The sequence below is a fragment of the Poecilia reticulata genome, linkage group LG17, assembly GCF_000633615.1.
Source record: "Poecilia reticulata strain Guanapo linkage group LG17, Guppy_female_1.0+MT, whole genome shotgun sequence".
Lineage (NCBI taxonomy): Eukaryota > Metazoa > Chordata > Actinopteri > Cyprinodontiformes > Poeciliidae > Poecilia > Poecilia reticulata.
In genome coordinates this window covers 26,732,083-26,747,920 of record NC_024347.1, presented here as the reverse complement: position 1 = coordinate 26,747,920, position 15,838 = coordinate 26,732,083, and the positions used below count along the sequence as shown (strand labels likewise).

Here is a 15,838-nt window from a genome sequence, read left to right as displayed (position 1 = left end):
CAGTGCCTCCTCCCTCCTCTATATCTCCACTTCACCACCAGTTTAGGCCCTCTGCCAGGTCTTAACACATGGATCTGAACGGGTTTTGAGACGGATGCTGTTTTAATTTAATTGCTCCCTGAACTAAAATGATTCAGAGCAAAATATGACTTAAAGTTTTCACTTTAGACTGAGTGAGCAGCCGTCTAATGAAGCTCCACAGGGTTTAATGAATTTTTAAGTAGAATTTGAAAACAATCTGAAGCTTTTAATGCTTAGCATACACTGTAAAAAAAAAAAAAAAAAAAAAAGTATCTAATTTACGATAAAATGCCAGCAGCTGTAGTTGCCAGAATGTTACTGTTCTGGTGAAATCCATTCTGGTAAAATGCGTGTTTAGACGTTAAAATTCTGGCAACCACAGCTGCTGGTATTTTACCGTATTTATATGTTAAAATTCTGTTCCTCYCCATGTATATGTATTGTAAATGTAAGTACAATCTATTTTCTCCAAAAACATGGATCAAAAATACGAATTATATATGTTTTAGTTAAATAAGATGGAGATTCTGTGAGGGAGGAAAATCTCTGTGAGGTTTGTAGATTAATAAAAATGATGAAAAAWTTTTTTTTGTCATTTTCCATCAACTAGCTGCTGGTATTTTACAGTTTTATTAATTCCCCAGAGGGAAATTAGTTTGCAGTAGGCATCAAAATGCACAAACGTAAAAAATCACATTTATTTTGTTAGTGCACTTATRGATACTAAGAATATCTGAATTTCTGATATTAGTCATCCTAAAGCAGAGATCAGATGAAAGATCGAACTCTCTAGACTGGATATTAAAAGTCAGTTTAGCCTTAGCTCTCACACGCTGGGCGTATATTTGTTGGAGCTGGGCTTTCTTCACTCCAATTATCTTGTTTGCCACATCAGTGAGCCTCATTAACCTATTTTTACTAGACAAGGGACRGAAACCAAACCAAGCCATTAAGACGCCAGCGGACTCATTCAAGACACTTGCTGCCAGTCGCCACAAGAGCGGCGCCAGGCCAACATGTCAACCCCATTTCTAAGCTAATAGACATTAGCACCATTGGTAATTAGCTTACATAATACAGGGTTTCCCCCAAAAGCGATCTAAACCCGGTGGGACAGGTGCTAGAGAAGTCCACCAGTTGCCCCACTGTGTTTTTGTGTTAAAAAATCTAGTTTATTATTAGTAGTTCCTTCTTTCGCCTTTTCATGCTTTTCTATTTTCACTTCTTGAATTTTTAAATATGGAAAATGATGTTTTGTATCGACTACGAGCCACTTCGTGCAAACKTTTTACACCCACTCTGAAAGACAATAATTTAAAATACTTATTTACAATCCACCTCCAGTTTACTGTAAAGAAGTCAGTAAWCTAGACTTTGGAAATAAACATATTTTTATAAATCTACTTGCCCAAATAGGGATCTGAATCACAAACAGTAGAAATAGTTAATGTATGTGATTTATTAATTCTTAAATTGAGAAATATGTAATAAATTACGCTTACAGTTACCATATTTTTATGCTTTTTAATAGTTATAGTTCATCAAAATATTGAATTAACTGGTATGCAGTGGTTAATTACATAGATACGAACCTGTTGAGCGTGAAATAGGAGTTGAAATGGGTGTCCAAATTGACCCAAAACTATTATTATTATTATTATTATTATTATTAGCAAATATTATAGCCTCTCAGACATGTTTTGTGTAATTTTTACAGTGTGATTAGTTTTGGTCTAATTTAGATTTTGCTTTTTGTTTGAATAGGGTGAAATTCAGTTAGCTCTCTTGTAAAACCTTAAAAATGTCCCTGAAATTTATCATGTTTGGCATTCAAGCAACAATCACTTGGCTTTAAACACAATCTCACCTCTATGGAGRATGTTCCTGTCAAAAAAAAGTGTATGTACAAGTAAATGTGTACAGAAAAAAACTTCAAATATGTCAGATCAAATATTTGATATGGCTTGTATGTTTTGTTTGCGAAGGAAATTCTTGAGAAAAACACGTTGGCTTGTACATACATTTTCATGTTTTTTGACAGCTATTTTTCTCCATACATTCCCGTCACATTTACTAATGTCACACCCCCATAGCTACTGAAGGTTTGATTTTAATCTCTATTTGTTTGTTTTTTTCCCCCCTACATTTCATACACGCAGTGATAGTTTGGATTCCAGTCGTTCTGCTGCTGGTTTTTCGTCTTTCAAGGCGTCAGCAGCTAAAATCTGCTGTTGATGTGACTGTTAGAGGCATCAGAGCTGAGTCTGCACACATTTCACCCCGAAGCGAGGCGATGCCCCCTGGCGCCRGTCCACCACTGAACAGACTCACTGTCCAGACTCAACTGATTAAACTAAGCATTTAAATACACGTTGTGCACCATAAATATCATGCATCTCTTGTTTTTAGCGACCTGGCTCTATACGCTGAGGCCATTCATAATCACCGGCTGATGTTTGTGTTTATAGAGTTGCGTAATGCTGGCAGTGGTGATGCGGCACATTGCTGCTGAGTCACAGTTACAGCACATTCGTGTGGACTTTTTGTTCATCTCCTGTGCTTTCAGCAGCAGCCTAATCTGTGGGGTGAAATAAATGAATGGGTGAATGGGAAAGCAGCTTGGATATGGCAGGATTAGCAGTGCGCAGTCAGCATGTGTGATTTGCATTTCATTTGACATTGGGCTGACAGGGAGGTGATGCCGGGTCAGGACAAACCGAGGAGCTCGACTTACGACGGAGCAAACAGAAGAGGTGCAGAGATGGAAATTAAAAATGTAACATTCATTCTGTAGGTTAAATTTAGCTATGTGGCTATCAATTTTTAACACGAATGATCACATCCATATTCATAAAAATACKTAAAAGCAAATATGAGAAGTTCTTGCTGAAGCTGCATTATTCAACCTACAACATTGATTAGAAATACATTTATGTGCATCTAAAAAAAAGAAAATTGCATTAGAAAGGTTACAGCTAATTAACGCCCAAAATTCAGTTTCTCTGAAAATTATTAGGTCAGTATTTTTCAAGGTGGGGGGCATGGGCGCCTGGAGGTGTGAGAARAAAAAATCGCAAATTTCTATTTTTTTCCCTCAATTTCTGAAATTCAATTCTCAAAAATTAAATTCTGTTTTTTTTGTTTGTTTGTTTCTTTTGTATAATMTAAAATTTTTCAGAAAAACTGACGTTTGGGTTTTGATTACCTGCACTCTATATTAATCAGAATTGACAGAAGAATTGCTTGAAATAAGCCACTCTGTGTAATGCCACCAGATATTAGTTATAAATGTTCAGTGGTATTTTAATTAACTGAGATGTCTTTAAAAACAACACAGTACCAAATACTTTAGTAAAACTAAATGAAGCATCTTAAACAAGTTATCTGACAAGTTCAACAGGTGGTTTCATTTGCAGTGAATAAATGAACATCAATGAATAAAATCAGCAGGAAAATCCTCATTTTGGCCTTTAAACACAACTTGGATTGTGRTAAAACTTTTGCATGTATCTTAATAAAAGTTTTTCTTTTTGTGCTGTTGTGGGTTCAGCACCGGGACACGGCGGCTGCTGAGGTTCAGTTTCGTCTGGATCACGAACGACGGATGAGAGCCGTGACAGAGGAGCCTGGAAGCAACCTGCCTCAGGTACGCCGTGACATCACAGTTTACCTCCGGCAGGTGTATTTCACTGCAGAGATTTGGACCTTAGGTGGACAAAGCAAAGCTTTAAGGAAGACTTCATTCCGCTTTTTGCACGTAAATAATAACAAACACTTTAATGGGAGAGGAGTTAATTATTAAATTTGGTAAAACTGCTTTTTTTCTACAATACTCAGTGTTTTACTGAACCTGTAAAGGCTTTTGAATTTAGTTTGGGTGGTTTTGTTTGGTGGTGCAGTTGTCTAAATATTTTTTAATATTTAAATKACATTTAGCATAGCCGTTGAAACCCATGAATTGAGGCTATTAGTGCTTAGTTGAAGAATCAAATGTAGGTAGGTATATGTGTTTATATTCTAATCACGACTTTAGGTTAATAATCTTTACAAATTGACATGTTTTTCTGTGGCAAAAGGAGCAGCGTTTACGCCTGGAGACGCAGCGTGAAGGCCTGGAGCTTCAGGGCCTCCAGAGCCACGAGGCGCCCTGGGCTCAGGAGCGAGCGCTGCTGCAGCAAGAGGTGCGCCTGTTCAGACGCAACACCATCATCTTCTACATGAAGCTTAGGGGAATCCTGCTGCACTGGAGGCTCGGCTGCAAGGGYGACTCTGGAGACGAGACCGCCGCTCCCGACGTGAGTCACGCAGCTGCCGCTCTCAAAAATACAAACAAAGACGGTTATCTGTCTGCTGCARGTTTCAGACTAACTACCCTAATGATCAATCAACTGAGTGAATTTCATGGTGCTTAAATTTGGTGTTTTCCAGGTTTGGAAAGTGCTTGATTTTTTTGTATATGGTTCTTGAAAGTACTTGATATTCAAACTGCACAGTTTTGAGATAAAGTCCAATCTAACCATTGATTAAAAACTTGAATTTAGAAAACATAATTTACAACCGAAACCAGATATTTTCATACACTTTATAAAGACACTGACATATTTTTGTGTCTCTGTCTTAAGTTAAATAAGATTTAACTTTTATTGTTTTAGATCAATTTAATTATCAAAATTACTTCCATTTGCTAAATGTCAGTAATTTTTTAAAAGATTTTCTTTGGTAATTTTCTTTGTATGTTGTGTGCATTTAATTTAAGCAGGAAGGTGATTTACCTTGACACCACATGCTTGGATCATTTAAGTGTAATTAATTATTATTCCKAATTTCTCAGTTACTCATTGATCTTCATATTTTAAATAAAGGTTGTCTAATATTTTATATGTTAAATAACGTTATTGAAATTGGGGGATTTTTTTGTTAAATTTCTGTTTTGCTCTCAGACTGGTCAGATTTAAAGGGTGTTTGTCTCAAAACATAAAATTTTATATTTTAGTTAATTTTCTTCCTGCAGTAAAGTGTAAAATACCACAATAAAACATTAATAACAGTAATTAATGAAATCATATAATAGTGAAACTGTCTTTTTAGTTCATTTGTATTGTTTTTAACTCCAAAGTGTGACATGGAAATGCTTGAAAAGTGCTTGGATTTTACATCTTGCTTTTGTTACTTTAGGACRTGTTTCCTGATTTCAGTGGAGATTATTTCTAAAGTCTGTCAGATTCCAGGTTATTAAAACCAAAGCAGTAAAGACAATAAAAACCGAGCTTCTCATCCTGAGTCGTTTGCAGTGGTGGAGATATTTTGTCTCCACAGGGACTCGTGTACCTGCAGGTCTGACAGCCGAGTAGCTGCCAGGCTTGATTGAGTCTCTCCGTTTACTGTTTGACTCGTCGATTCTGCAGTCGATGTTCCACTTCTGCTYGTTATCCTCCCGGGTTTCTGGTTGATTGGAGCCGCAATCTGTGAGATTCATGTTGTGTTTCGTTTTGGCTTTTGTTCAGAGTATTTCCTGGAGATCATAGCCTTCAGCAAAGTTTGTCCTTTGCTGTTTAAATCTCTGTTGATGGAAACCTGAGTGCTGTAGTTAAAACTACAGCATTGATTTAATGATGCTGTAACGTATGTGTTGAGGATTTTGACCTCGGTTGCTGGATTTTCTTAACTGACCACTACAGGGCTTCGGTCAGAAAGCACACTGGTCATCAGGTGTTTAAATAGGTTTACTGAAGAATTATGTCAGCGGTGCAAATAAATTGAAGCAGTTTCTGAAAACACAGAAATAATTAATAAAGGTTTAAAATTACTATTGCAAAAATGTAAATATAACAAATCACAAGCAAGTAAAAAAACATCTGCATTAATTCCCTCTGTGATAAGGGCTGTTTAAATTTAAATGATGCAAAACTTGGAACCAATCTAGCTCTGACTGGTCAAAGCTAGATAGTTTTAATAAAAATCAACCACATTAGGAATAAAACAGACATTAACAAAACTATAGAAATATACCAGCAGCTAAACGACTGTCAGTACTGATTATTAGAATCCATCTATTCATGTCACATGACTGATACCACTACYGACATCATCAGTGACTGCGGCACCAGGCTCAACAGTAAACTGAAAACAAATCAGCTGACGAACGTCAAGAAGAAGAAAATAAACAGATCAAACCTCCTTCAAAATAAAAGGAAGCACTTCAAAATAAAAGTATAGATATGAGACATTGAAGTATTTGAAGAATTAATACCAGCCGCCCCCACATTTACGTGTAAATGTGTAAACCCAGAGATTCTTCAAGTCTCTTTCATGTCACCCTGAAGTACAGGAAGCTCCATGAGTCGAGCAGCTGGTCTCATGTAGACTTTGTCTTTGACCTTCTGCTGTTCTGACGCATCCGTCTGGACTAGTAACAGTCTTAACAATTCTACCGATAGGCCATTGAGCTCTCAGAAGTGATGGGTCAATGATTAGCACAACAGAGTCCACAGTGATGTTCTTCGATGATGTTTGCCACTTCTGATGGGTCTGGAGGTTCGGCAAGTAGTTCTTTATGAATTGGAGCCAAAACTGGTCCATTAGTGCCTGACAGTGTCGCCATCTACTTTGCCCGATACTGGCTGGAGCGTAGTTCACTGGAGGCAGAGTGGCATCCTGTCGCCCATCAGGAGGATGTTTGGAGTGATGGGGTCCAAATCAGCTAACACGTACCCTAGTGACTTTCCCTCTACTTCCACCAGAACCTTGTAGAGAACATCTTCTGAAACTGATTGATTGCCGACTGCAACTTGGAGGCCAGATTTATTTCCCGTTCCCATGCTCCGTCCAAGTGGGGAGAACTCAGTGGGGTGAATTTAAACTCAATCTGGTATTCTGTCAGTTGATCTTTCAGTTGTGGTTCCATGGCTGCAAATGCCTCCCTGAGTTCTGGTGATGGACTGGTTCTGTTGCCACCCCATGAGCTTGTCGAATGGCTTCCACTAGTTCTTTTCATGAATTGTACTGGGTAGCATCAGGGATGTCTCTGTTGGGTTCTACAGCAGTGAAGCAGCAGAAAGTGGTACCTTTTAATTCAGATGAGCCCACTGTTGCTGTTTGCTCTGGTTTCTTTGGCCAGTTTTCAGCACTCTGTTTAAGAAATGGAGATCCTTGGCTCCAGCAACCAGGTCCTGCTACTTCCAGCAGTGGTTTTCCCCTTGTTATATCATCGGCAGGATTGTTTGGGCTGTCAATGTACCSCCAAGCCTGACTGTCAGTTGGATTTTGGATTTCCGACACACKGATTTTTGTTTCCAGAAGATTCATGGCGTCTTGGTCTTCTCGTGAGTCCTTTCGGAAAGGTAGGACATCAAGTTGTCTTAACCTCTCCACATTTCGATATAGAAGGTCTTCTGGGCTGACGAATGAAGTGAAAAGGCACTGTTGCACTGATGTTTGGTTTGACACACCCTTTTCTGGTCCTTGCAGGGCCCAATCCAAGGGCAGTGTGAGTAGCTATGGGACCTCTTTTGGATCCTTTGCTGATTGGCTCAATAGCAATGATGAGGTGCACATGGTCTGAGCCAAGTAACACTAATGGCTGTATTTTGTTGAATGACTTCAGGGGTATTCCTCGAAGGTGGGAATATCGTTTTTGCAGTATCCGTATGGGGTAGGTTTGTTCCACTTGGTCCAGAACCTGCTGCTGTAAAGGCTCCCTGTACTTTGAACCRGTTCTGTGGGTTGTCTTTGAAGGAGATCTCAAAGTTAACCTTTGACCCGTGGAGGTGTGTGGCATCTGTCCGCACTGTGCGTAGGGCGAGGGTTTCCAACGCATTTTTTAGCCTGAGGTAAAATCTGAAATGCATGATAATTACCGTACAGTTTCAGAAAGTATTGCTTTCCTTCCCAGTTTAATTYCTGCCAGATTTACTCCACCTAAGTCCACATGTGTGTGTAAATGTCCAGAATATGAATCATRTGTGTTTTCCTCCAGACTCAACAGTGGCTGCCYGTCTTCTTCTTCACTGTAAATGTTCGGAAAAGCTGCCAATCTGTGGCAGGAAGTGTTGCTATGAAAACAGAACGGAGTGCATGAATCAGAGCGCGGTTGTTCCTGACTCGCTCATCTGTTCCAGTTGGAGAAGCTGGAGGGTTTCCCAGAGATGGGAGTGACGGCGGAGCCGGCGGAGGCAGAACGAGACGACAGGCCGAGTTTAGCACAAACGCCGGGGGACGTCCCTGAAGCTGGACCCACCGTCCCTCTGCTGTCCCCTGACCAGCACCTGCAGCACCAGAGACAGGTACCGACCCGCTTACAGCTGCTACGCTCACGTTTTAAATCGCTGGACATTAAATATATATAGATAGTTCCCATGGGACGTCACACATCTATGAACTTTTTCTTTTACTGTATTTCGAACAAATAACAGTAACGTACATTGGGGTCTTTAACACAGTGACAAATATCACAATATTATAATAAAAATAAAGAATAACAACATTGACAGTGTTGGAGTAGAGGTCTTGCAACCTTCAAWGTAGAATGAATAAATTAAAAAACTGAAGTTAAATAAATACATAAATTGGTCAATTAAAGCAAAGTATAACTTTTCATGTATACTATTTTCTTAACAAAAAGAGTCAAAAATACATTCAAATACAAATAAAAGGTCTGCTGCAGCAAAAGAAAAATAAAAGTAAAACATAACACAGRGATCTGCTTATGAGATAAAGTTAAATCTTTGTAACTGACAGCCATCTTTGCAGGCAGTTGCTATGACAACAATAAACAAGCTACAAGCTTAGAATTATTTTCAACTTCTACCTAACTTATAAACAATAAAACTACATAGAACATATTACTCAATTACAGTTTTTGAGTACTCTACCCACCTCTGTGTAGCACTAAGATAAATATCAGTGATATTTACTATATTTACTGCTGAAATAGCAAAGTTAGCTTAGCTAACGTAGCTTATAGCTGCAAGCTAAAACGGACATGTGGGGCAACAGATTTTTCAAAGGGTTTGGTTTGACTCAGTTCATTGTGAAAGAGAACCACACCTGTAACAAAGGTTACAACTTCATCCCAAATTGAACCGAATCTACCGCTCCGTTGTCAATACACTCCAACATCACAAACCCATGTTTTGTTGCTGCAAATTAGAAGAAGCTTAACTGCAGAGTTCATTCTGTGTTAAAGTCACAAATATTTAAATGAGAGATTCAGCTCAGATGAAATAAAACAGAAACCGCCGTGAAATTKGGTCGGATTAAGCCAATTTAGAAACATGGCTGCACTTAATCCTGAAAGTTTTATTTGTTCTGAAATTTAAATGTCATCCTTTCATCTGAAATTAGTGAATCAATGGTTTTTGAGCTTTTCAGTTGTACTTTATTCTCTATGTAAAAAAAATATTTGGATGCTTCTGGTTACAGCTCTCTGGCACAGAAAGCAGAGTCTGACCCACTTAGCTGGTTAGAGGCACCAGATTTGTTGATTAAACCCAGTTTTCTGCTCTTATTGAGACCAAAATCAAATCCTGGAATCTCAGTTAAATGTGATGTTTAAAGAAGCCGAYGTGTTTTCAGGATTCTGTCCGTATTCAGCTCTCTTAGAGATCTGCTTTTAGGTCCCAGTCGCCCACTTTACCTGTCTGTAACGTAAAACCTGTACATGTAGGCAGCCTGGATGCATTATTAATCACCCTGAAGTGCTTAACTTTGTAAAAGCTTTTGATTTTTTTCCTCTTCACATCATGAAGAGGATTTTTCCTGAGATCTGACTTCATGGTCCTGTGGGTAGTTTTCCATTTTACCCGTACAATGTTCTGTTGGGTAACTACAGTATGTGCAAGCTGTAGTATGTTTCACCAACTGTTGTACATTCACAGATTTTTCTGTAGGAGCATTTTTTTTATGGAGCATTTATGAAGTGTTAGGAATAAAACGTGTCTTTTGAAGCTGAAATGCAATGCTGGTTGATGCGTTATTAGTTAGAGTTTAGAAAACTGCCAATCCAGGAGAGTCATTCATTTTCATTCACTTGAAAGAAGTTGTCTTGATCTGCCGTTTGAAGCAGCCAATCTCCTGTTGTTCCCCCAATCTGCTCCTCCATACTAGTGGCAGCAGCAATTAGCAAACACCTGGTGGAACTGCAGATCTGCTGAGCTCAGTATATATGAGCTGATTCTCAGTCCAACGCTCCTAAGAAAGGTTTCAAACGGCTTAATGGAGGAGCATTGTTGTGATGACATGCTGAAAGCAGAGTGTCGAAAAGAGCAGGAGCTTCTTAAAGAGACAGAGGCCTAATTTCAAGGTGTCAGATTTCTTTTAAATCATGTTTGATGTATTTTATAACAACTGAAAGTAACACAGTTACTTGATTGTGCTATAAAACGGCTTTATGTGCCTGGAAAATACAAACTACCAGCCATTTAAATTTAGCCTTCACTTTATTATTGGTCTTAAACTTTCACGGCAGCTTCAGGCCTTCCTGCACCTGAGCTCATTTTAAATTTTTCTGAAAAGGCTGACAGAGCCAGCAGCCCTGTAGTGACACCTCCAGGTGATAACTGGTTTCCCAGGAACTGAGTGCTCTCCACAGGAGGACCACCACAAGCGAAACCCTCCGCTGAGCCAAGCTGCTCATGCAAGTCTATTAAATCATATTTCAGCTTTTATTACAGTGTAACTCTGAGATTTCAAAGGGTTTCTGGCAATAWTTTGTGCCCTTCTGTGTCTAAATATTTATGCAGCCTTCCTGTGTGAAATGTTGCTGTTTCATTTTTAAAATAATTGAAGTGTTGGTTGTCTGTTTGCAGTTTGGTGAGAACAGGCGAGTGCTGCAGGCCCTGCGATCTCTCCTGGAGGAGTTTCGAGACGAGCTGAGGGAGGAGCAGATGAGGCGGTGCCAACTGCAGCAAGCGTATGCCAACGACAAGGCCGCCTGGGAGGTCAAGTGGACGGAGATGAAGTGCCAGGCCGCCCAGGTACAGATGGCGTCTCACCGCCCACCTTTACAGGAGCTCAGCAATCTGGTGGAAAAAAGCTGCTCTTTCAGGAAACAGTTAGATGACAGGAAACATGTTGCMTCTTCCAGGCGTGACGGCCAAATCTGAACACGCTGCGTGTGTTAGCCATTCCAGGCTGCAATGAAATTATTCAAAATAAACCTAATTTTGATTTAAATATTGTTACTGAGGACATTTTGCATTTAAGATAAAAAAAAAACCTTGATATGCTCTATCCACAACTCCTCAAGTGCTAATTTTAGCTTCACCCAACTATAAAAAAAATTTATTTTATTTATAAATGATAATATTGTTGTTTTGAGACTAATTTTAAGTAATGTAATGGTCCACATGTGCACATTTTCAATAAACTTTAAATTCTAATGAACATTTATCACTGGAACTGGAAGACATTTTAAATATCCAAAATAAATTAACAAAACAACAGAAACCACAGATAAAGTTAATTATAAAGTCTTCTAAATTTATAAATCATAAACAATGATCAAGCATACACTAAAGAAAAGCTATTTTATTGCGTTTTAGGCGATAAATGTTTATTTTCTTATTTGGGTTAAATGTTCTAACCGAATGTCCTGGAGTTCCGCTCAGGTTGCTAGGTAACGGGCTTGGCTTCTCTGGGGTTGCTAGGTAACCGCCTTGCTGATTTATGACGTTACATTCCGGAGGTATTTTTTAAATGGCTGGTTGTTGTTTTTTAAGTTCTTGGACTGTTTTTAAAAGCAGTTGAGGCCCAAATACAAAAACCATTCAAAAAGTGAGTCTTGCGTAACTGGTTGGGAAAGAAAAGCCCAGAAAGTACTGAAGCCACATTAAATCGATCCAGCAACTCAATCTCCTGTAGAGCGGCAGCTCACAGTCAGTTGGAGGATATGTTCTCCGTCCGGCCGAAGCGTTCGGAGATCCAATCTGAAGCTCGCCGTGTCAGAGCAGAGTCTCTTCTAAGCTTTATCTGATTAAAAATGGGAAAATGCAGCTTTTGGAACCAATTAGGAGGTTTCAGCTATAGGAAGAAGATTATCTTTTTAACTCTTGCGCTTCTAATCCGTACGGCTCTTACATGGTTCAATCCCCCCACAGTGCAGAGGTTGCTGAGGGCTGCTCTGAGAACTAATGTGCTTAGTTTCATCTGATAATGTCGGGTCGCTCGCTCCGGGCTGCTTCGTTCTGATTAAGCTGTTGGAAATGTTCTTTTTACCCATCGTGATTATGCAGCTCAGCAGAACGGAGGGGAAATGAAAATTGCCCCTCACCTGTGTGTTTAGATGTGAACATAAGGTCCAGTTTGACCTCTGGCTTGTTTGAAAAGCCTCACAGAGTTTTACAGTTGCAATATAAACAGGGCAAACAGTTGTGAAAGTTATGCAAGCGGCCTTGAGACGCTCCTCACATTGCTGAAACACTTCGTTCTGGTTTGTACTGTTCTGCTGGCGGATCAAAGCTTCTCTAAAGATCACAAAAAAATGAGAAGTTGCACCCTTCTTTTTGTTCTGCAGCTTTGAAGATTTCTGCAGGACCTTTGAGTCCTTCATTCAGCATTTCTCTTTCTCAGGAGAAGACGGATTATAAGGCAAATTCAGGAGAACAGCTTTTGAGTTTTGTCTGAAATGAACAAAGTAACAGAGGCACCCAGTCACAACCGAACTGACTATATGTTGGTTGTTTTAATCTAAAACCTGTTGTGCATTTTCCCCCCTGGAACAGATTAAGACAAGCTTTTAGCATGAACAAAAGCAGAAAGAAAATAACAAAAAGCAAACATGACTTTCATCACGTGTTGGAACGGTTCACAGGCCTTGTCCACATGTATAAATATATTTATAAAATCAAAAATCTCCGCCACATCGTTTAAAGAATATTATTGTACACACAGGATCAGTTTCAGAAACGTTTTCATCCACATAAATCCACACAAATCTGCCTCAGAGAGTGGTTTTAAACATGCCACACCCATAGGGGGCAGTGTAGCGCAAAGCTAAAACCGGTCAGGGAATCAGATTGCTTCAAAGCAACCACGACTTTTAACCACATAAACATATTTCATATAGTATTAGGAATGCTTTAAAATATGCAAATAAATCATTCAATTCCTTTTAGAAATTAGAAAATAAATATTTCTATTGCATAAAATGTAACAACATACCACATTCTCACCTGAGGACTTCTGGAGTGAGGATATATCAAGTCAAAGGTTTTTTTATCTTTAATGCGAACTGTATGTATTGTTTTTATACAGTTTTGACTTGATGACTGCTCTGAATATGTTCTTTCAGCAGATTCTCTTTTTTGAGTCTGTACTCTCCAATTACTGATTAATCAATTACTGGTTGATCCTTATACAATAATTGGTTAATCACGATTAATTTAGTTAATCAATTCAGTAATAGTTAAAATAAGATTTTTTGTTTTTGTTTTTGTTTGGGGTTTTTTCAGAATTTGAATCGGATTAAGCTAAAATGCTTATATAACATATGGCATAGCTTTGGTTTAATTCCAGCTCAGAATATGTTGTTGTTTGAGCAAAATTGCCTTTTTTTGAGTCAGTTAATTATTAATCGACTACTAAATTGTTTGACGATTATTTGTTATTGATTTATCACTATTGATCATTTCAGTCCTAGTTTTAGTCTTCACTCTGATGAAAAGGGCAACATTTTCTCTTTAGCCATACATCTTCCTGCCTCAGGTGCCATATTTGTTTAAATCTACCCCAGTTGTCTGTGTGTTTGGTCTGAGCAGCTGGAGGAGGAGGCAGGTGAAAAGGTGCGAGGTGAAGCTCAGGGAGGCGAAGAGGAGCCGCCTGGAGGAGAGGCGGAGTGGGCCCTGACCCAGGAGCGCGAGGAGCACCAGCGCCTGCTAGCCCAGAGCCACAGCGAGTCTCTGGACCTGCGCTGGAGACTGCAGCATGGAGAGAAGAGGTGGAGCCGCGAGAGGGCGGAGCTCCAGGAGCGCTTCGACCGGGAGCGCCAGGAGTGGGACGGCAGCATGAGGGAACTCCGCCGGAAGATGGACCGGGTGAGTGGGACTGGGACTGACCCAGTTCTGGACCGAAGTCTCACCAAGTGAGAGAAGCATCCAGATTTTAAGAGAGAACTCTGGATGTTACTGTATAAGATGCTGCTCAGCTGGTCCAGTAAGTTCAGGAATATCATCCAGCTGCCATGGCAACGGGATTATTCAGACATAAAGATGGTTAACGATCTAACCACCATAACTCAGCATCCATCTGTTCATCCATCCGTTTATCCATCCATCCATCCGTTTATCCAGCCGTTTATCCGTTCATCCATCCGTTTATCCATCCATCCGCCCATTYGTTTATCCATCCGTTTATCCATCCATCTATTTATCCATCCATCCGTTTATCCATCCATCCATCTGTTTATCCATCCATCCATCCATCTGTTTATCCATCCATCCATGTATGTTTCATATTTATATTCCAACTCCTCATTATTAAAAAATAATTTGACATGAAAAGTCTGAGGGACCCTGAACTTATGATCTTATATTAATCAGAACATCTCAGAGAGATTTTTAAAATGAAGATGATGAAATATAGAAATATTTTCAAGTCTTAAAGATGAAACTAAATCGAATCTTGAAGTCTTTGACTTTCTCTCAGCTGATCACAAATGATTGTATTAATCTGAGAGGAGAAGCAAAGAAAAAGCTCTCAGATTGAATATCATCCCTGTTGTGGTTCAAGCAGCTTCCGAGCATCACTGAATAATGGATTTACTTTTTCCCTCCGTTTCACCGGATGCTTCACTCTCCGTTTTGTGGCTGCTGGTCAAAGCAAAAAGCAGCAGAACGAGCATCATTACCATGATGGCACTGTGAGTCTATTATCATATAAAGCAGGGAAGAGGAACACAGCTCTCTTAACACGGCTAAAAAAAGATGCTAAGGCGGCACCACTGAATGTAGATATGAAGCAGTAAAGGCAGATAGATTATTCAGCAATGTGTTAATTAAGGTAGCCTAAAGATACTAAAATAAGCTGGCTCTTCTTTCTTATTACATCAATAAATTAGAAAAAAAATGGAGTCTATTCATTTAAAGCATCAATAGTTGAATTTATGTGGCCACAGCCCATGGTGTTAATTTAAAGCAGCAATAGGTGGCACCGTGTTTTATGTGCTTCATGGAGAGAGATGATAAAAATCGACAGGGCAGCCAGTGGAAAAAATGACGGGAAATAAATGTTAATTAGAGCTTTCACACATAACAAACGGCATCTGTTTGGGTTTTAACTGTAAATATCCTTATACAAACTGAAAGATGACCAACCAGAACATATTATTATTAATAATATAGCATGTTTATGTAACAAAATAAAACTTCAAACTTGAAATTTCAAATTGCAAGTTTGAAATTATTGCCATAATTTATTTCTTTAATGCAATCATAAATAATCCAGATTTTAAGTCGATTAAGCTTGAGGGTTTAAAGGATTTCAAAGCCCACTTGATGCCACACTGTAGGGCTGCACAATATAGCGCAAATACATCATCATCGCAGTATTGCAGTGTGGAACATTCACATCGCAAAGAAAGAGGACGATTAATTGGATTAATCTCAATGGATCTATTATTTATTTGTTTTTAATTAATGAGCCAAACAGATTATATATTTTTCTAGGAGAAACATTTGCATAAACTTAGCACTGAAGTGAACAATCGGATTAATTATGATTAATCGATTATTGAAATACTTTTCAACTTCTTTAGTAATTGATTAATCGTTAACTGGAATATGCCGACTCAAAAAAGACAATTTTTTACCCAGAAATATTCAAG

The 15,838-nt window shown here is 38.9% G+C and overlaps 1 protein-coding gene across 8 annotated transcripts in view; it reads left to right on the top strand.

The window, feature by feature from the left end:
• Nucleotides 1–15,838, top strand: part of mtcl1 (microtubule crosslinking factor 1) — a 69,963-nt gene that overhangs the window by 37,582 nt on the left and 16,543 nt on the right. For all 8 annotated transcript variants that reach the window (XM_008434586.1, XM_017310005.1, XM_017310006.1 and 5 more), the window contains 5 exons: nt 3,572–3,667; nt 4,098–4,316; nt 8,139–8,303; nt 10,827–10,994; nt 13,776–14,051. In XM_008434586.1, coding sequence (XP_008432808.1) covers nt 3,572–3,667; nt 4,098–4,316; nt 8,139–8,303; nt 10,827–10,994; nt 13,776–14,051 — 924 coding nt within the window. The remainder of the gene's footprint in view (nt 1–3,571; nt 3,668–4,097; nt 4,317–8,138; nt 8,304–10,826; nt 10,995–13,775; nt 14,052–15,838) is intronic.